The following is a 21,753-nucleotide window of genomic DNA, read 5'->3' as shown; positions in this document are numbered from 1 at the left end:
TTCGGGGCGAAATCTCTAGGTTGTCGGAGGGGAAAATTAGTTATTTCGAGGGGGTCTCCCTCCCGCTGCCACTTCGTTATGATGAGGTCTCAAATACATGTGCTTCTATGAAGTAATGGCGGGGAATATAAAAACTTCGTTATAAGCAGGTTTAACTATTATAGGGGTCCTGAACCACCGCCTTGGCAAAACCCCACAGTCGGTGGACTGCATATGGTGCTATGAACATCTCGGCCAAACTTTGCAATTGTACATGGTGCGAGCAGCTGACCTTTTTCTCAAATGCTCTTTTCAGCAGAAACCTGCTCCTCATTCTATTCTGGACGTGTTGTAATACAGCAGATTCCCACACGCGGCTGCTATTGGCCAGTAGTCAAGCCCTCAGTGTTTGGATGGATTTGCTTCTTTCTACCGTTAGTGTACAAAAATTTTTCGAATTTCGGAAGAAGCCGACTATCGTCTGCTCACGTTTGGCCCCGGCCACTTGCGTGGAAATTCAACTTTGGCCTCCCTGCTTATCGGTGTCATAGCCGTTGGGTCTTGGTAATTTCGTCTAGTTTTGAACACTCAACTAGCCTCAAACCACGCGAAACTTGATGATGCACGGGGTTTTTGTGGTGCAAGGGCCAGGGATGACCAAAGAGTGCCAAGAAATGGTATGGGGAAATCGATGAGTAAAATGTAACAAGGCTGTATAGAGGCCTAAAATTTTCCTGTAAGTATGTAAAATACGCAAGTATTAAAATAATGTCAAGGATGAGTGATGTGAGCTATTACCATAAAATATATTCTAAAATGAATAGGGCACAAGAAAAATGGGCCTATTCACTAGAACTACCACCTCGCGGAGACCATTGAGCGAAACCCGAGGTCAGACCACACGCACGCTCACTTCTGGCCACTCCTGGTTAGACGTCTTGGCAGACTTTGCTTCGCATTGAGCTACTAATAGTGCTTCCAAATGTACAAGTTGGATGTGGCTACTATCCCGTTGGTCAAGCCGGTGCAGGACAAAGCCAGTCTGCACCATGTAGCACTGCCAGACTGGAGCTATGAGTGCGAGCGTGCACTCAAGCCCTGCCGTGCACAAAGCAAACGCTGCGCATACACACTACAGTTACATGTAGCAGCGGTCTGCTACGTAGCATAGATACCGCGACCGCTGCGACGAGTCTGCTGGCTGAGAGCACTGTGGCTTGCCGAGGGCAACCGCATTTGGCGCATCATAGGCGCCAAAATCGTAAATAGTGGCATCTACATGATCATCCAAAATAAAATTTGAACTGCGCGTCACGGTGACATTCAGGAGGTGGAACATTGTGGGCATGCCCCACTCTGTCGTAGCCTTTGCAGTGAAAGTCATTCCAGAAGGAGCGGAAGCACCATGCCCCTTGGGGGGGGGGGAGTTTGATTGCCAATAACTCCACTTCTGCTGAACGCATTGAATTGGTTTTTGTGGCAAGGTATTTCTGAAATAGCTTATTTTAACTTCAATAAAAGGTGATTCAGGGCTTAGTATATAACCTACAGAGAATATAACTGGCTTGTGTTCGAGCCTGGATTTTCTTGCTCGTCTTCGTTTCTTACTTCTCGGGAACCTGTGACCTGCCTCTTGAATAATATACATATCAGTTTGCACGCGATCCTGTAAGAGTGATCGTCCTTCACAGCGTGCGACGCTGCAGCACAAGCTGAATTATTCCATTTGTTTGGCAGATGGAACATTGGGCACAGAGCGAAGCCGACAAGAGTAGCTTGTAACACTGTGCACTTAGCCTGAGCTTCGAAACCAGTGGCAGTGGTGCCTGTATATTTACAAGTGCTGCCCAACAATCATTATGCATAGTAGACAATGGCTATTTTAAACCGGTTCTTCTCACACTGTAGCCCACGAATACCCAAGGGTCGTCAAGAGAAGGAAGGGGTCCGACCACCGGGACTGCCAGAGCACCCTCGAAAGAGTGAGGAAGGCATAAGGCATTTTCAAGTGCTTGTCACGAGTCCTTACTTAGCACATGCCAAATTTTGTCAGGCAACTAGCCCAGCATCATAGAACTGCTTAGAAGGACTGCATTCTACTAAACATTACTTTTTGTGGTAGTGATTATGGATTGTGAGATACATAAATGGAGCCACTTGAGAAGTGGTTAATTTCAAGCCACATAACGTTTGAAGACGCCCTCTTAAATAGTTTGTCAGCACCTGGACAATGAATGTTCACACCAGTGGTCCTGTAATGCTTGCTAATTCCAAGGTCATTTGTCTCTCTTACCAAAGCCCACAAAAATAAGTTGCATTTAGAAAGCTAGCATTCCCTTCTACTCTTTGTCTACGTGCTAGTATATCTATATCATATGGAGGGCTCCATTGACAATGAATATAATCGGGAATCTACCATTCCACAAACACTACACCTCCATTGGTCTCGACATCAACTGCACTAATCTTCACGGCAAGCATCTTGTTACATGCCAGAGGCTTGAATATGATGTCAACACCTTGACGAACTTGTAAAATGCCATTATCAGGTCGACACTACTTAGAACAGACCTCAATCACATATTTTTACCAATAAGCGAATGTGCAATTTATTAGCAAGCATAGACCGCTTACAGCATAAGTCGCCAGATTCGTACATAGAAGGTTTTATTCAGTTGAAAGACATATACAGTAGAGCCGAGCATTTCATCTGAGCCCTTAGCATTACTGCTAGTCATGGGCTCGTGCAGTTTATATATATACAAATAGAATAACTCACTATATATAACCGTATAGCATACTCCCCACTATAACCAAAACATTTTTCAAAGGCTGCACAAGTGCGAAACATATAAACCGAGCAACTACGCGTATCCGAGAATAGAAGCATGCAACTGGGATGTTTGCGACAGTTTACATTTACGAACATTGAAAGGTTAATGTTCAAGGATCCGCGGTCTTCGCATGAAACAGACCATGTAACAAAAATTTTAAAAGAAAAAAATACGACACAGAGGAATGTAAGTAGGCAACTAACTTTTCAAAGCCCCCTGCTCGATTATTCAAAATTCCCAGTGGCCATGCCGCTAACTAATGTAGAACAGCAACGGGAATTTCAACACAGTACAGTGTCTCATTCGATTTCTCGTACTGATCAGCATGCACGCAATGTCGAAAACATGGTGACCGCAAATAGTGACCAAGCTCCCGCCATTCAAGTGTTGCTTGTGCCACTCGTGCCCTCACTTTCGTTATCAAGGTGGTTGCTCCATTTTCCAAGTGCTGTCCACTGCGACCCGTTTCGTTGATTGCCTCGGCACCTAACCGCAGCTTCGGTTGCCGACTATCGATGAGGTGCGCTCGTTAGGCCTAGCCGGTGGGGGTGGCGAGCAGCGTGCCGTCGTGAAAAACTCACCCTTGATATGTTCATACCCGTAGACGATTATATCTTAGAAAGAGCTGGCATGTGATGTAAATAGTCACGGCTAGGTGGTGTGTGCCACCACCTGATTTAAAGGGTTCAGCCTCATCCATCCATCCATCGTTAAGGCTCTTTAGGACCCGTGGGCTTCCTCTGCTGTGAAAGCCGCACCAAGGCGGTAGGCGTCAGCTACGAGCCTGATATTTTGGTTGCTATTAGCCAACATCGTGATAATTAGGGATATATTAAGTACCACATAGCCACAAAATAGTACCGCAACGACTCACCGCACAGGGAACGCGTTTGCCGGCTGTGAATACGGGTATTTTGTCTATATCCTTCTAGCTCACTTGGTCCGCGCTTACGTGGCTGTTTGAGTAACGCATTCCACGCACCTACTTCATTTAGTTATTTGTGGAATGAGCAACGTGAACGTGCTGCAGAAGAAAATAAGCTGGAGATTGCGATGACAACCAGGAGAACATGGAATAGATAGCTAGCTCATGCTAACGCTTTTACACTCCATCGTTCCTTTTCTTTTATTTCATGCATTCGTTTTGTTTTATAAGACTGCCTCCCGCGCTTTGCTGTTTCTTTATTAAGGCGAAATCCAGAACTGGCTCTTAGGAAGCGGAATGTGTCCGTCGGCGGGGACGCGGTACCAAAAATAAATACAAACCATGTAATTCTCACGTCTCGTTCACTTGGCATATATACCTAAGTATAGCGTGGAAAGGCACAAATGTACCTGTGACTAAGATGACTGATGGGTCATCGCATTAGTAACTCGACATACTTGCATTCACGTCACGATTAACAATAACAATATGACGTGTGGTGCAAACCTGCATTCTTCGGCCAGAAATCCCTCTGATGGTGCGGGTGTGACGATAAGAACGTGTTGAATGCCAATATCGATCTCAACGTATCGAACTTACCTATATATCATGAAGAACTGAGAGCACAGGTAAAGGGTAATAATAGTAATGATGATTTCTGGAGTTTTACATCGAAAAATCACAATATGGCTATGACAGATGCCGTGGTGGAGGGTTTCGGTAATTTCGACCACCTGGAGTGCACCTAAATCTATGCACACGGGTGTTTTATGCATTTTGCCTCCATCAAAATGTAAGCCACCGTGGCCGGGAATCAAACCCGTGTCCTCGAGCTTAGCAGTACAACCTACCAAAGCCACTAAACTGCCACGGCGTGTATAGGTAAAGGGTACGCGAGAAATATACGCGGCAAAAAACAAGACAAACCAAATTAAATGAAACGCTAACAGTGCAACATTGTGTATGTATGCCTCATTTCATAATTATGAGCGAACGTCAGAAAACGAAGGTGATGCATTACGGATGTGCAACTCGTCTTTCGCCTTCTTGTGTTGCAAGAGCGCAAACACTAAGCGAATTTTAACATGAAAGTAACTTTAGGAATATTTATTGCGTATGCTCGCTGGTTCGTACACAGCGAATATACTTACTGATCAATAATTACATACTTGTAGCTGCATAATGAAAGAGGCAATTAATCACCAGAACATAAAATTTGCATGTCTTACTGTTATTGAAGGTAACTATTTTAGGGATATGTGGAATCAATAGTGATATTTGTAGTGCATCAAAGACAGTAATTTACAAGACAATATAATGCAAGCACAAACATTGTCATGTGCCATGAATGCTCGTTAGTTTACATAAAAAATCACAATTCAAGCAATAACTATGATATCATGAGAAGTTACATGATGTTGGTAATTTCAGAGGAGATTCACGGCTATTGCAGCAATAACTTTGACAAAACAAATCAGTAAATGGCTGGGCCAGTAGTAGCTATCTATTCAATTTAATGGAGAAAAAAGATATATTTGTTTACCTATTTTTTATGTTTGTTTACCTATTGGCTGTTAATGGCTTTACCTATTGGCTGATTAATGGCTTTTATTTCGAATGTCTGAATTTGAAACAAGCTTTGCTCACGGTGAACCTTAAGGTACGTCGTGTGCAAAGTTTGTATTAAAGAGATAGCATACAGCAAGAATTGTTCGTGTACGCTATCTCTGAAGAGAAAGAAGCCAACAATATTGAGGTGTAAGGGCCGTCTCTGCTCTTTCTTGTTTCCCTTACACCTTCTCACTGTGCTCTGTTCATAATAAAGTATTGTCGAGGCTAAAAAATTGTCGAATAAATAAATATGCATGTGGCTGTAAACCATTACTGACCGCGAGTGAAAAGTGCTGGTAAGCGAAGCAGTCACTGCACACACGTAAGTATTTCACTTGACTGTGCGAGTAATTACCTTTTTTCCTTACTCTTATTCTTGCAAGCATAGTGCTATTGCTTGCGTACCCATGCAAATACCGTTTTTTACGTTATTTCCTTGCACGGGCTCATTTAGCGCGTTTCTACACAAGCACAGTTACCACATTACTGTTCCCCAACTCTAGCACCGGAGCTAGGCTGCGCGGATGAGTTTGACACGTTAGTTTTTGCATTCTCTTGCTGCCCAAGCACAAAAACAATGCTCAAAGATGGGTAAGCTCCACGCAGAACGACACTGATGAAATTAAACAGACTGAACGCAAAAACTTACAGTGCGTATCAGATGACCCTCGCTTTCCGCGTGCTTCGCGAAAAGCTTACAGGTCCGGAGCAGCTGCGGCGTGGCGCAGCAGTTTTTAGAAAAAAGCCCTCACCGGGGCAGGCGCTTTGGACACTCCCCTATATTCCAGGTCACTCTCACCAGGCCCGTGCCGTACCTCCGCCATATCGTGTCGGAGCTGTTGACGCGGCCGTACAGTGAACCACAAAAGTTTACGAACCACGAGGTCTCAAAAAACGTCCAATTCCCCAGCAGCCTGTAGCAGTAGCCAGTAAAACTGTATACGACAATGTTGTTAGCATAGTCTAGTCAAGGCCCGAAATGCAAATACCAGGCTGCCTTGTGAGACTGCAGAGATATCCAGCTTTTTCTCAGATTTCATGGCCCGCAGTATTTCATAGTTGACTGTACATGCGCGTGCATTTGTCAGTGAAGTGCGGTCACGTTGCCTGGCGATTGTGATTTCCACAGTACTGGCAGGTGTTCGCTAAGTTGACTTTTCGGGCTCGCGATGCGAGATTGAAGGCGCACGACACTTTTTATCGCTAAAAATACTCTGTCATGCCCATTTTCTGCGCACCTTTGTGCACCAGCTCAACGGTTTTCAAATTGCACCTATGTCTTAGATTTCCCCGCGACTCAGAACGCAGAAGAAAGTCGAGAAGAACCTCGTTCGTCTAAGCCATGATGCTTAAATGTGTGCCTTCGTGTGAAACTGTCCTCAGTGAATTTTCTGACGTACTACGCGTTTACCGTTTAAGTCATTTAATCAAGGAGATGAGAAGACTGCTCAAAACCAATGCGTCATTTCCAACAATCGCATCCGCTGAGCAACCAAATCTTAGAAAAATGTTCTTGGGGAGTTTTCTCTTGTTGCGGCTCAGCATTTACATTTACACTGATTATACCAGCCAGGCGTAAGAGGATGGAATAAAACCAGCGCAGCTGTAAACTTGTATTGATATGTTTTCACGTTTATAAGAAGCATATGACTTGAGCTTTGCTTTGTCAAAGCTATCATGCTGATGTGCATGGCCTCCTGTGGCTTCAGGCAGGTGAAAGTGTTGGTGAGCTGCCTTGAATTACATCTCGGTTTCCAGGCTGTCTTCGTCTAGTGTTGATCAAGTGACAGCTATATATTTTGGCAATAAGCATTCCGTTTCTTTTGGCGAGGTGTGCCACATGCTACATCTTTCTAAAACTGCTGTGCTCATCTATGGGTCATTACATAACAGAACGTAATTAAGGCAAATGTGTTCTTCAGGAAAATATTTATTCACTGTACTTATACAAGCAGGAACTACAGAATTGAATTCTTAGGTTTTACGTGTGAAAAACACTCCCCACAGGATCTTGACTGTGCCCCCAATGCATGGGACATGGGCGTTTTTGCATTTTGCTCCCATCGAGGCAAGGAATACTATACTACAGGCAGAAAATTTTCACAAGCCAAACGCACAGGCCTATACTTTAGGCTAGATGGCTGCAATATCGGTGTTCATTTATCAGTGTTTAAAGGCCGTAGATTGTGCCTTGCTATTGCTTGTCACTTATTTTTTAAAAAAGTGTGGTTTTACATGCCAAAACCACGATCTGATTATTAAGCATAGTGAGGGACTTCAAAATAATTTTGACCACCTAAGGTTCTTTAACGTGCACCTAAATCTAAGTACACGAGTGTTTTGCATTTTGCCCCCTTTGAAATTCGGCAACCCTGGGCGTGATTGAAACCGCGACCTCGAGCTTGCTTTTTGACACTTGCAGAGCGGGTTGTGCTGAAGTAAGACTGTTTACAGCCCACGTGCTCTTTATCATTCTTACCTTTCACATGCACTACTAGTATCTCGATGAATACAGTACCTTCACTTATTGGTAACGCTGTTGTATTCACCTCGTTTTGTCCTATATATTTTCAGGTCATTACGCAGCTATAGTTTTACAGTCAAAAGTTGCATCAGCCATTGCAAAGGACAATCCCTAAAACCTAAAGTATACACCATATGTGTCAACTTTGTTGACACATATGGTGTATACATATGACACAGTAAGAACAACCAGTTACCTGCTGGGCTCACAACTTATTCTAGTACTGCTTTACTGTAACGTTCCACCTCCGTTTGAAAGGCGAGATGTGAATATTGCAATGCATGTAATCGTGCCAACTGCGAAAATTATAACTTTTTACACTGGCAACTAGCGCAGAACCTAAATTTTGCTGCCGTCAAAGGATGCCTTTAGTGTTCCGACACAATATGGGGACGCAACCGGACGTGTCACCACCCTGTACGGAGAAGCGTGGTATCGAGGCACCCTAGGCTGATGATGATTGATTGGCATCCCCTTTCAAACAGAACACTGACAAATAGTCACCTAGCCTGCTTGATTTAATCTTGTGTGCTATACATAGTTTTCATTGTAGCATTTTTGTATACATCTTCTTAATTTTAGAGCGCAGCTCTTAGGCGCCCGTTCCTGCGTTGAGCAGTGGCATCCCCCGTCAAAACCGAGCTAACGAGCACAGCAAAGGATGAAAGAGCGAACACTAAGCGCAGCGGGGGATGAAAGACGGCGATAGTGAAGATAGCCCAAAAAGGCGGGTGCAGAGGAACTATGCAGCGGAAGAGGAGGGTATGGCAAAAGCGCGAGAAGAAAAGCGTAGCGCCGTGCAAGATGGCCCTTGTGGCGGTGACCGCAACAAGATGGCGCCAGAGTAGCGCGCCGTCGTCTGTTCATTGATGACGCCATAAGGCATGCGGCGAGCGCGTCCATCTATACTGTATATTGAAAGAAAGTGCTGCATGAGCGGAGCTCTGTCTGCGGCAGTTGCTGTGAATCGCGCCCACGAGTCACCCATGTGCTGCCTCTCGCGATCTCCCAATTAGCGACGCAGTCGCGCCACACTTCGCTCCGTTTGCAATGTGCCGCACGAGACATTGTGCGCGCCAGCCGCACTACTCACAGCATTCTCTTCCCGGTATAAACTGTTAGCATATCGCTAGCGCCCTCGCTCGGGAAGCGCTCTTCATGTAGTGCACTAGTGGGCCTAACGAAGCTTGGGACCCACGTAGCAGTCGTCTGGTCGGTGAAGGAAGCAGACGTGTGGCTATGCTGGTGGGAGTTCGCCTGTGTGGCAAAGTCAGCCTGTGTGGCCTTGTAACTTTCTTTTATTCTTCCATTAAATCACCCCTCTTCTCCTACAACTTGCACCTGCATCACTGACGGAAGACAACATAATTCAGAAGTGGGATTTCATTCAGTATTCCCGTCACCACCGAAGACTGAATGTGAGTTGGGTTGTTAACCCTAATGGAACGCTCGGCGGAAAGAGTCCACCACAATGGCGGAGGAGACCCGGACGCTGACCAAGGTCCCATTATGCATGTAGGATAAATCAAACCTTAATTCGCTGTTTTCCAGTTGTCTTTCTATGCGCTTAAAATAAAGCGTGAACAACAATGGAGACAAAGCACATCCTTGATTCAGTCCTCGGTGAACTTCCACTTCATTACATTTCAACTTTCCCATACAACTTGTACTCTGTTTTCTTTACATATCTCCCTCAGCAGCTCCACGAAATCGTCATCTGTGCCTTCGTGCTAAATATGCCATAACAATTCCCTATCTACGTTGTCATAGGCTCTCTTAATACAGTAGAACCCCGCTGTTACGTTCCCGGGTGCTAGGTTTTCCCAGCTGTTACATCGTTTTCGACCGGTCCCGGCACAGCTCCCATAGAACCCAATGCATTGGTAACACCGCTGTTACGTCGCAACTGTGGGACCGTTCCCACATCATACGTTGCGAACTGCCACCCCACACCGGCCCGAGCGGCCATTTTGACTTTTCATGTCGCTTGGCTTGATTGCTTGACGATGGCATTGGCCACCCAAAGTGCCGGGGGCGCCACTTATGACGTATTTTCGGTTTCCGCCAGCAAAAGTGTGGTGCTTGAGATCCGCATTTGCTATCTAAAGATCGTGTCCATGACGCATTGCGGCCCTAAAATTGGTTTTGGCTCATAGATGTTCCGTATAAAGTCCGAGGGCGATAACGCCGTCTCCACACGCCATATGCTGTACGTGCGAGTGAAAGCGTGCGAGGAGACCGACGACTGCGTCTAAATCTCGCGCGCGCAAGAAAGAAAAGCAGGAAGGGAGCACGCCTTCTTCCGTTGCGCTCGAGGCACCCGAGGCACCGGCAAGGGAGCGAGGGGGGAGGGATAGCTGACAGCGTTGTGCTCTGGCATCAACTACGTACTGTGCGGCGGCGCGCGGTCGCGCGGGCCGTATCTTGAAAGCGATCTAACGTTGGGGGCAGAGTCTACGCAGTGTAGGTGCGTCGGTGGCTCGTAGCTCTGTGCGTGCTATGTGTTCTCGGCACTCAGTTTGCGTTGAAGCGATAGACAACAGCACGAAGGTCACTTCACTCGCTTCAGCAGCGACGCTTAAATTCCTCACGCCAGCGTTTGACAGCGCGTGTTCGCGCTCATCGAGTGTGATGTGTTCATGCTTGCCTGTGGGCACTGACACCATGCTTGTTAATATAGTTAATAAGCGAATGTTTACAAGTTTATATGGACGATAAAACTATTATTCTTACTTTGTATAGCTGTCTACTAATTTGCTATTGCAATCGATACTTCGGCTCTCGGGCGAAACTACGACTTTTTTTCACACGTAAGAATTAAAATAATATTGTGTGCAGTTCAACACTACTCCCATTTCTCAATATTTTCTTGTTTCCCGGCTATTGCGTTTCCCGGCTCTTACGGTTTTTTTTTTACGGTCCTGTGAAAAACATATCAGCGGGGTTCTACTGTATCTAGAAATGCTACTCATAAAGGTCTATTCTGAGCTACTGAAATCTTTGTGCACTGAGTTAGGAGAAACGTATACTTCAAGTGTCGTCCTGGCCTGAACCCATTCTGCCTGAACCCATGACTCGCGTAGAGTTACTGTATGTATAGAACTCTAGGCTGATGAGGATGATAATTTAATGGCATCCCCTTTGAAACGGGGCGGTGAGAAATAGTCCCCTAGCCTGCTTGATTTAATCATGTATGTTGTTAGTAGTATCCGTGCTTGACTGTATTGTCTTGCTGCTGTCACCACAAGTAAACATCACTTGATGTCCCATTAGCACCGATAGAATGCAATGATTGTGCACTTTTCTTTTCAACGACAGTGGTAAACTCCCAGTCAGGATTTGGTATATAACCTGCTGTATGCACTCCAACCCGTTTTTATTCTTCTGCAAGTTTCCTTCTCATGGTCAGGGTTGCCAGTGAGTAATTGAGCTAGATAAACGTACTCCTGTACAAACTCCAGAGGCTCACTGGCGAGCATGTATTGTTAATTTCCTTGCTAGGCTTTGTCTTCTGCATATTAATCTGCAACCCCACTCTTGCACTTTCTTGGTTAAGGCGCTCAATCATTTGTTGGAAATCTCCAGTGTTGCTAAACAGGACAATGTCATCTGCAAACCGAAGGTTGCTGGAATGTTCGCCATTGATCCTCAACCCCATACCTTCCCAGTCTAATAACTTCAATACTTCTTCTAAGCATGCAGTGAATAGCTTTGAAGAGATTGTGTCTCCTTGCCTGACCCCTTTCTTGATAGGTAATTTTGTCCTTTTCTTGTGGAGAACCAAGGTAGCTGTGGAATCTTTGTGGATATTTGCCAGGACATTCACGTATGCTTCCTGTATTCCTTGATTACGCAATGTGTCCATAACTGATGGTATCTCTACTGAATCAAATGCTTTTTCATAATCTATGAAAGCCATATAGGGAGGTTGATTGTACTCCGCGAATTTCTCTATTACGTGGTTGATGACATGGATATGATCCATCGTAGAAAATCTCTTTCTGAAGCCAGCTTGTTCTCTTGGTTGATTACAGACAAGTATTGCACTGATTCTATTGGAAATTATCTTAGTGAATATTTCATACAATATTGAAAGCAAGCTAATCGGCCTATAATTCTTCAATTTTTCTATGTCTGCAAATGAATATTCTTGGAGCTGTAGCGCCCATCTACCCAATTGTCCCACGGGGTCTTTAAGTGACGAGAGCCAGCACAAGGCGTGGTGATCGGCAACCACGGAAAATGTGCGGCCGCACAAGTAGGGGCATAGCTTGGCTTGCACTGGAGGCACAATGCTAAAGAGACAGCGGAGCTGATGGGCACCTAGCTAGTACTGGCTTTTGGGCTAGGCTAATTACTACCAAGTCATCCCTAGCATTTTCCGGAATTTATTGAGTAATGATCAATTATCGATTAGCTATTTATTGGCTATAGCAAGGTATTTGCCACATATTTAGGCTAGGATAAGCACTACCAAATCATCCCCAGCACTTTCCGGAATTTACTGATTATTGATCAATTATCGATTAGCTATTGATTGGCTACTGCAAGGTATTGGCCACGTATTTGGGCTAGGCTAAGCACTGCCAAGTCATCCCCAGCATTTTCTGGAATTTACTGATTATTGATTGATTATCGATTAGCTATTGATTGGCTATCGACTGGCCATCGATGACTGACTAAGCTTTAGTCCCAACCATGCTTAGCTAAATTTAGCCAGGTTCAGCTTCTTTAGTTTACAGGAGTATGTGCCATTGCATTTGGACCCTTTCTGTACTACCGCCAGGATCGGCCCATATTTTCTGCTTACGAGTCACAGATTTACGGCCGGCTTAACAGCTCCGCTGTTAAAATTCCTCTCGGCGGGTGACAGGAGGTGGCTGGCGTATGCAATCCCGCGCCCTGCGTTAAGTTGCCATTGAACGAGTACAGCCCAAATTCCATGGCCACTGGCATCCGTGTGAAGTTCAGTGGGAGCAGATGGATCATAATGAGCAAGTAATGGTGGAGTCGTGAGCAAGCGTACGAGGGCGGAGAAGGCTTTGGTCTGAGCAAAGCCCCATGTGAAAGCAACGTCCTTCTAATGTAAGTCGGTGAGTGGGCGAGCAGTGTCGGCGAAATTCTTGATGAAGCGATGGAAGTACGAGCAGAGTCTGTCAAAGCTTCGTACATTGGCGGCAGAAGATGGAACAGCAAATTCTGGACAGCGCGAATCTTGTCAGGGTCGGGTTGAACACCAGCGGCACTGACGAGATGGCCAAGAACAGTTATTTGACGACGTCCGAAGTGGCACTTGGATGTTCAACTGCAGGCCAGCGTGACGAAAAACAGTAAGAATGGCCGACAGGCGCGTTAGACGACTTGCGAAAGTGGGTGAAAAGACTCTCACATCGTCTAGGTAACACAGACATGTAGACCATTTAGAGTCGCGAAGTAAGGAGTCCGTCATTCTTTCGAAAGTTGCCTGGGCAATACAAAGACCGAACGGCATAACTTTAAATTGGTAGAGGCCGCCAGCTGTTACAAAGGCAGTTTTCTCGCGGTCCATGTCAACTACAGTATAGACCAGTTATAACGTAACCGCTTATAGTGCAGGACCGGATATACAGACTCCCGTTAATTTTCCCATAGCACTCCATGTATACACGTATCGCTTATAGTGCAGTTGCGGGAAACGAAATACGGGTTACAGTGCGGCTGCCTGGGAGTACGGAAGTCAGCGGAGACGGCGAACGCTCCCCTCAAACGGGTGCCCCGAGGAGTGCTCGAGGAAGAAAGAGAGACGAAGTGGAGGAGAAGGGCACGCGGTGCGAACTAACAGCCAGTGAGGCTGAAACCAGAATCTTGAGTGCGAGTCGTGAAATATCACGACACGCATAGCGAGCGAGTGCCACGAAACTGCCAACGCCAGCCAACGCTCGCTTTACAATAACGGCAGTAAACGAAACTTCAGGGAGCGGGCGGCGCCGGCACGGCACGGCGAAGGGCACACACGGAGACCGTGGAATGTGAGGGAGGAGGGCGGCAGGGAAGCGGATTTCGCCTCGGCAACTCCGCTGCTTCGGTGGCTCCCCTCGCCCTCCCTCGTAGCTCCCTCACTTTCGACTGTCACCGTGCACGCCCGCCGCCGTGCAGGCGCCGCCGCTCCAGCCGGCCCGGCGCCGGCTCCCCGAAGTTTCGTTTTCTGCTGTTATCGGGAAGCGGGCGTTTGCCGGTGTGGGCAGTTTTGTTGGCCAGCCTGGGACAGCGCCGCTGCTTCCCTCTGCGCTGTAGCCGCAGCGTGCAAGGTCAACACATGACTAGAAAGTAGAGGAAGCATAAAGGAGAAAGAAGGGTTAACTGCCATTTTCTTTGCGTGGCTACGGTAGCGTAGCTGAGATGTCGGCCAGTACACGCATGTTCCGGCGCAGCGCAGGATCGGCGACCTTGCCATTTGAGAGAGGGTGAAATTTCCACCGAGTTTTTTTTTTCGTTTTTTGTTTTGTTCGCATGCGGCATTGAGGGGGGTCTCCTAAGCTTTTACTCTATGGCGGTGCCGGAGCAATGCCGGTTGAAGGCGCCGTTGTGCGATTTGGTTCGAATTAACGAGATTCGACTGTAAATTGAATGCAAATGTTCTAGCCGCTTCCTCGACTGTTGCATATGCGTGGCGGCTCGGTGCACATTTTTTTGCATATGTGCGGGCCTTGAAAATTATTGCTTTGGTTATAGTGCGGTACCGCTTATAGTGCGGATATTCACGACTCCGGCGACTTACGTTATAAGCGGTCTACACTATACCAAGATTTGCCAATAGCGTGATCGAAGATCTATAGATGAAAAGTACTTGGCTCCGTGCAAGCAGTCCAAAGCGTCATCAATACGCGGCAAGGGGTAGACATCCTTGCGCGTGATTTTATTGAGGTGTCGGTCATTGACACAAAAGCGACAACTGCTGTCCTTCTTGACACGGAAAACAGGGGACACCCACGTACTGAAGATGGCTCGATAGTGCCTTTAGTCAACATCTTATCGAGTTCTTCTTGTATCACTTGGCGTTCGGCATGTGAAACACGGTACGGACGTCAGAGTATCGGATTGTCGTCTCCGGTGTAAATACGATTGGTTACCACCGATGTGTGGGTGAAAGGGCGGCCGTCAAAGTACAAAATGTCGTGGTAAGTTCTCAAGAGACGGTCGAGGTCAGCAGCTTGTGCAAGAAGAAGGTCAGGTGCAATAATCTTGCTAAGATCGTCTCTGACACGAGCAGGCGAATCGGAGATGCCTGTAGAGGGCGACGGAATTGCTGCGTCAAAAGCCAATATCTCGCAATCGTTGACAGGCAAAATGACGGCCAATGACATGCCTCTGGAAACAATTTGATGCGAGCTGTTAAAATTAAGGAGAGGGAACGAAGTCCGAGTGCCTGTGATAGCACGGTATGGCGAACGGCGAAATTATTTTCAAGCAGCAAGTCAGTGGTGAGACATAGCACATAGACACCGTCAGGAACAGATGGAAACGACATGAGAGTGACGTACATAGTGGCTTCAGGAGACAGGCAGATGTTTTCGGGAGAACATAACCGTGGCTCTGTGACAGGTGGACTATAGCAGCCGTGGGGCAGTTCAAGCTGAATGACACTAGACGCGCAGTCAAAGAGGGCTGAATAGGACGACAAAAAGTCTAAGCCGAGTATAACGTCGTAGGGGCATTGTTCCAAAACAGCAATTAACACAGTTCTTAGGCGCCCCGCGATGCCAATGCGAGCAGTGCACAACCAATAACGGTAGGCGTTCCTCTGTCGGCAACACAGAGGGTGCGTGATGCAGTGGGTGTGAGAACTTTGTTCAGGCGTTGGCGCAACTGGGCACTCATCCGGATATCTGCGCGCCAGTGTCAATGAGTGCTGGGACACAGACGCCATCGACTACAACGTTCATCAAGTTCTGTTTGGTTGGCAATATGATCGATCCAGATCGGTTAGCTTAAATTTCAAGACCTTAATTGATTTTTTGAGTGATTCGACCTGTGCAGTTCGTTCTATTTCAAGAAGGTGCATACATAGTAAGATCAGACATTACTTTTTATATGCTGTTTTGCTGTTCCTTTATTGCAGCCATTTCTACTGCTAGTTTATTTTGCCCTGCCAACAATTCCTTCCGCATTTCTGCAGTTGAAGGGCCTGGGTTAGTCTTCACATCACCACACAAAAGTAGTGCATACACAGAGAATACATCAGATGCAATCATAATACACTGTTTTGAAAAAGATCTATTTACAATATATACAAGAGCAGCAATGATACATAAACAATATGGCTGTCGAGACTGATTCCACGTCCACGTCAAATTGTCTTCTGACTGGCGCCACTTTCGGTTGGACCGTTATATGTTTATATTTATATATATGTATACACACACACACACACAGTGGAACCCCGATTATACGATTTTGTGGGGACCACGCAAAATCGTCGTATAATCGAAAAACTAAGACTATAGGCAATGACGTAATCTTGTCCAAAAAACGAATACAGACCACCTGAATGAGCCCGCGGCGCAAACCTGCACTGCTCCAAGGAAGGTAGATTAAATTATAAAGAAAATTACCATATTTATGCAATTGTAACACAAGCTTTTTGTGCGTTTTTTTTTCATAATTTTCTATGCTTGAACTTGACCCGCACGTTACATTTGAATAACAGCAAAATTCACCAAAATTCACCAAAATATTCTAAATCCCGCCATTCTTGGTATTTTGCTGGCAACCTGTAACTTTACATAGACAAGTCGACCGAAGTAAGAACTTGTTTTTCGGTGAAATCAATGCGGTTTCCACTGTGCTTGTGACTAGTTACGATGCTGTAATACCCTACAGCCTTCTGCACTTCGACCCCGTTCATTCGCGACATTCTGGAGACGCAGCGCATTTGGTATGACAGCCACTTCCGAGAGACGAGCAATTTTGATGGCCAAGGAGCTGGGAAAGTTCGCCGCCGCTCGGTATCTTGACATCAATGATTTGCGGATGTCGGTACCAGCGGTAGGCCCTCTAAATGCAAGCCCAGTCGGAAAGGCTCTGTGGAACTTGAAATGGCCTGGTACTGACCCAGAATGAAATGGCTGTGCAGTTTTGTAAGTACTTAAATCTCAAACAAGCTTGATGGCACGGAAGATGACTTTATTCTCGGGCGATCACTTTTGGAGATAGTTTCGCTTTTGCAAAACTCTGTTCGTCCTGGTACCGAACCCCTCGAAATATATGGTCGACAGTGCTCTTGGCGCTGATTGCGAGCTTAGGACAGCTCCAGGAACACTTGCTGGGGACGCTTTCAGTACAGAGTCACACGGAATTTAGCGAAAGTAAAACTATCTACGAAAGTGATCGGCCAAGAATGCCGCCCCATGAAAGGTCTATCTCCTCTTCAGACGACCACGATGAGTGAATAGAATGTGCTCGAATTGTGATTCCTTGATTCAAGGTACCATTTCTTTCCCCGTTCATCTCGTGTTACACTAGCTGTTTTATTTTAATTCGTGTGACTGGACAGTCATCCCTTGTGTTACACTCGTGTAAACACTGTATTGCACACTCGTTATCAGCCGGCTGCAGTGAGCTCACGCGCCAGCCTGCATATGCTTAGGGCTTTATTTTTTTTTTTTCTCGGACGCTATAGAGGCGCCGTACAATGTGGGTCGGCGTAAAATTGCGTCGTATAATCGAGGTTATTAATACATTATTTCTATGGGGGTTTTGCCGGGACCAAACCAATTCGTCGTAAAATGCGGGTCGTCGCATGGCCGGGGGATGTATATATATAAGGCACGAAAATGCTTAATTTTGTCGTCATTTTGGTACGGTAGTTCTTGTGACCAATCAGAGTCACTTGAACTTTTAAAAGCCACAACTCCTTCGCAAATTATTCCATAGTGATCAAACTTGGCACCCGGCCCTATGCTACTGCTCTTGTAGCGAAGAAGAGCTAAGCCTCGTAACTTAGCTTGGGAAGCAATAAACATGCTTCCAAAGTTTTATTGAAATTGAGCAAGTGCTTCAAAAAGTCACTTTCGAGGGCTGTGTCGCCCTTTTTAACATCACATCCGCAGCCCTTGAGCAAGCATGTTAAAGCATTTCAGCATGTTAAAGCATTTCAGCATGTACAGTTGACCACAAAAGTTTATGGACAAAAGGATCTGAGAAAAAGCAGAATATCTCTGCAGCCTCGCAACACAGCCTGGTATTCGCATTTCCCGCCTTACTAGTATATGCAAACAACACTGAAATGTATGATTTTACTGGCTACTGCTACCAGGCTGCTTGTAAATTCAAACTTTTCAGAGCTCCCGTGGTTCGTAAACTCTTGTGGTTGGCTGCAGACCAGAAACGACCCGCATTGGCCAGAGGAGGCAAAAGATGTCAGCATGGGTGCAAGTGTGTGCAGTGTGCAGGAGAGGAAAGAAAGAGGCAAGCAGGGTGAGGACTTTATGTGCAGCCAAGGAGGTTTCAGAGAAAGGACTGGGAGGATCGGTGGCGGGCATTACCGGCCCTCGGGGATGCCTCGCTGCCCAGGGTGGATCCGCTCTGCGAGGCCGTCAGCATCTGCAGTCGCGCACACTCGGGAAGCTCCCCTTCCCCGAGAAAGGGCGTCTCGGTCCCTGTGGTGCCCATCACCAAGACGTTGCGCTTCAGGTCAATCAGGCACTGCAACAGCACAAGGACACATTGCAGACGATTTCACTCGCACAGGCTCCCAAAACATATACGCATATTCACATGCATAAGGCCCGCACCTTTGTTGATATTTTTACAGAATGCATGCCTTACACGAGAGGCAGGCTTACGGTAACTCACTAAAAAACTAAATTCATGGGTTTTGCATGCCGTAACCATGATATGATAATGACACATGCCATAGTGGATTAATTCTGACCACCTGGGGTTTTTAACATGAACTTAAATTTAAGTACTGAACATTTTTGCTTTTCACCCCCACCAGAATGCGGCTGCTGCAGCTGGGATCGTACCCTCGACCTCGAGCTCAGCAGCAAAACGCCATAACCACTTGGTTATCGCGTGTTTGGTTACTCACGGAAGCATGGAACTACAGTTAGATTGCTATGCAGAATGATGCAACCATTGGCAGCCGACCATGTGCACTTTTATTCAGTTTTGTCCCTCGTCGTTTGACAACATCGCCCTATCGCCACCCTTCCAAAGCATGTCGTCCCCTGTGCCGTCCACACTGTTCCAAGGTTCCTGTCACCCTGAAGCTCTTGATGACGGTCTCAAACGAAGCCACATGCCTCACATTTCATATCCCTGCCAACACTTTTTAGCAGCGATGCCTTCTTTGTCAACCTGAAAGCACGATGTTTACGATACGATTGAGCCGTAGCATAGTCAACACTGCTGAAGTCACTGAATCCTCATGATACGGTAATGACGATGTCATCGTCAACAGGACAGTAACTAATGCCATCTAGTAACTGCCTGCAAAAATTAGCCAGCACATATGTACGCACATGATGCATTGAAACTTTCTTTCCGTACATTTGCACTCCAAGTAAGGGTGCCGGCCTTACAGAGGAGCATGCCTTAAGCGAGCACTCAGTGAATGCTATGCAGGGAGCACATGTGGATCAATCAGTATATAGCTCTCAGCAGATGCTGATTGGCTAAGCCAGTGGGATACGAAGCCCATCAATCTAGTGAGGCACACCTTCAGAGGTAACATCACGCAAACATAAAACCATTCTGAAATGTTTTCATGAAAACGCAAAAGGCTTGTCAAAATATATTTTTCTTGGTTCAAAGCAAATTTGAAATGAATAGACATTAGTGTCAAATAATTCCAAAGCAAATGGTTCAAATGGCACTGAGATTTGCCTAAAACCTTGACAAAAGAGACAGAAGTTGGCAAACCTGAAAAAAATTTGGGGGAAACGATGACTGTCGAAGTTATGCGAGAGCATTCATGTGTATGCACACAGACAACCTCTATTAGGGTTGTGTGTGTGTACGACTGTAGGTACAGCAAGTATACAAGATCGACAGAAGTAAATGCACACAGCGCTAAAGTTTGCTGAAAGTGCGTCTACTCCTGTTCGTCTTGTCTTCTTCGTGCTGTACCTATACAGTCGCCGAGCGATAATTCTGACTCAATGGGTACAGCCAACGAGTCTGAATAATCAGGAGTCCAAAATACTGGATTCGCCAGAAAATAAGTGACTTTATTCCACAAGTGGCCGAAAAAGATGTGCTGTAATCTCGGACTGTCACTTTCGGGGGTAGCTTCAATTTTGCACGACTAGCGCAAGAGGCACCAGCATCTATGAGCGACAACATTCTTGGCACAGGGCCAAGCACACTATTTTATCACAGTGTGGAAAGCGTGCCGCCCATTGATGCATCCGGGGCTACTCCTGTGAAATATCATGAAAGAGAAAGTATCTTCGCAAATGATTGTCCGAGAATACGGCCCAAGTTTAGCGTGAGACACATGGTGAGATTTTGCATGCGATCCATCGTACAAAGTGTCGGAGTCCGACTTGCCGCATACGAGATTCGGGACACATGGTACGAACGAACGTGCGGCACGTAGCTCAGCCCAAAACCAGCGCCCCTGCATGGACGCTTGGAATACTGCGTAACTTCGCAAAGAAAGTGAAAACAAACGTCTTTGCACAGTTCTCTCATTCTACACAAACAAACGCAATAAAAACGCGTCTGTGTGAGCAGCGCAGACATGTTTTCGCGAGGCCATGTTCGCAGTGTCGGCTCCGTTGACAGCCGCCAATGGCTAAGGGCCCGCAAGCCTAGCTCGCTGGGCCGTCGAATCCGAGACCGGTGTCGTTTGCGACACGACCGCACGCAGCTCGTAATAGAGCACCTATGTTGGTCAGCACAACGTTACACAATTATGTCACGCTTAAATTGCAATATGTTTGATTTTATTGACGCCGACGGTAGCTAACAAGCATGCCAGGCGAGCTTGTGATCGCTGAGAGGCAGCATAGGCCTAGCTCGCTGGCTGTCGGATCCGGGGCCGATAGCACTTACGATCTGTCCACAGCTCGTAATAAAGCACCTATATTCGTCAACACAATCAACGTCTGTCTCTGTGATGCAGGTTTTTTTTCTTTAATGGTTCAGACGGTTCTCCGAGGCAGAGCCTCCAAGAACCCAATTGAGGACAACGCCATTTGTTGTAAAACGCACACAAACTTTTTAATAGAACTAGTGTAAAAAAGAAACACCTAAAACAAACACTCAACAAAATACCACAGCAAAAAAAAAACCACTTAGGTAAAATGAAGACAGTATCAACAGTACGCGAGTCTGGGCTGATCAAGAGTGTGAGGGCATGTAATAGTTCGAAGAGGATGGGAGGCGGCAAAACGATGAAAGACGTGGTGGCGTTTGTCTCACCAAAATGACGATGGGGTCAGCGGATGAATGGGCAACCAGAGTGCGATAGCTCCTGTCTGAAGAGGGTACACAGGCGGCTTGGCGGCACTTGAAGATGGAGGTGGCGTTCTGGCCAGGCAGCTGGGCGTACAACTCGGGCCCATAGCCCGACTGCTCATACTCTGCCCACGAGCGCAGGAGTTCGCCGGTCTCGGGCAGCAGTCCGTGATCGGGTAGAGTGGTGACGCCTGGGAACAGGTTGGCAGGAGGCCACGGTCGGGCGAAGTCCTGGAGGCTCGTGTCCGGAACACGATGGCCCGTCTTCAGCTCCCGGTACGGTGGCCGCCCTTCCCCTGGCGTCGCTTCCTAGAACTCCCCCTCTCTCTGCCAGTGGGCCTTTCTTTTCTGCCGCTCTGGCCGATTTGTCTTTGATTGGTCCCTGAGAATCCGTGGCTCTTTCAAATTGGATTCCTTTCCTATTATTAATTTTT

The 21,753-nt window shown here is 46.5% G+C and overlaps 1 protein-coding gene across 1 annotated transcript in view; it reads right to left on the bottom strand.

Annotated features, from left to right (window-relative positions):
* Positions 1-21,753, bottom strand: part of LOC119445326 (protein DDI1 homolog 2-like) — a 73,347-nt gene that overhangs the window by 2,120 nt on the left and 49,474 nt on the right. The window contains 1 exon segment of the mRNA XM_037709638.2: positions 18,397-18,556. Coding sequence (XP_037565566.1) covers positions 18,397-18,556 — 160 coding nt within the window.

The sequence above is a fragment of the Dermacentor silvarum genome, chromosome 3 (assembly GCF_013339745.2).
Source record: "Dermacentor silvarum isolate Dsil-2018 chromosome 3, BIME_Dsil_1.4, whole genome shotgun sequence".
Classification (NCBI taxonomy): Eukaryota; Metazoa; Arthropoda; class Arachnida; order Ixodida; family Ixodidae; genus Dermacentor; species Dermacentor silvarum.
This window is presented reverse-complemented; position numbering and strand designations above follow the sequence as displayed.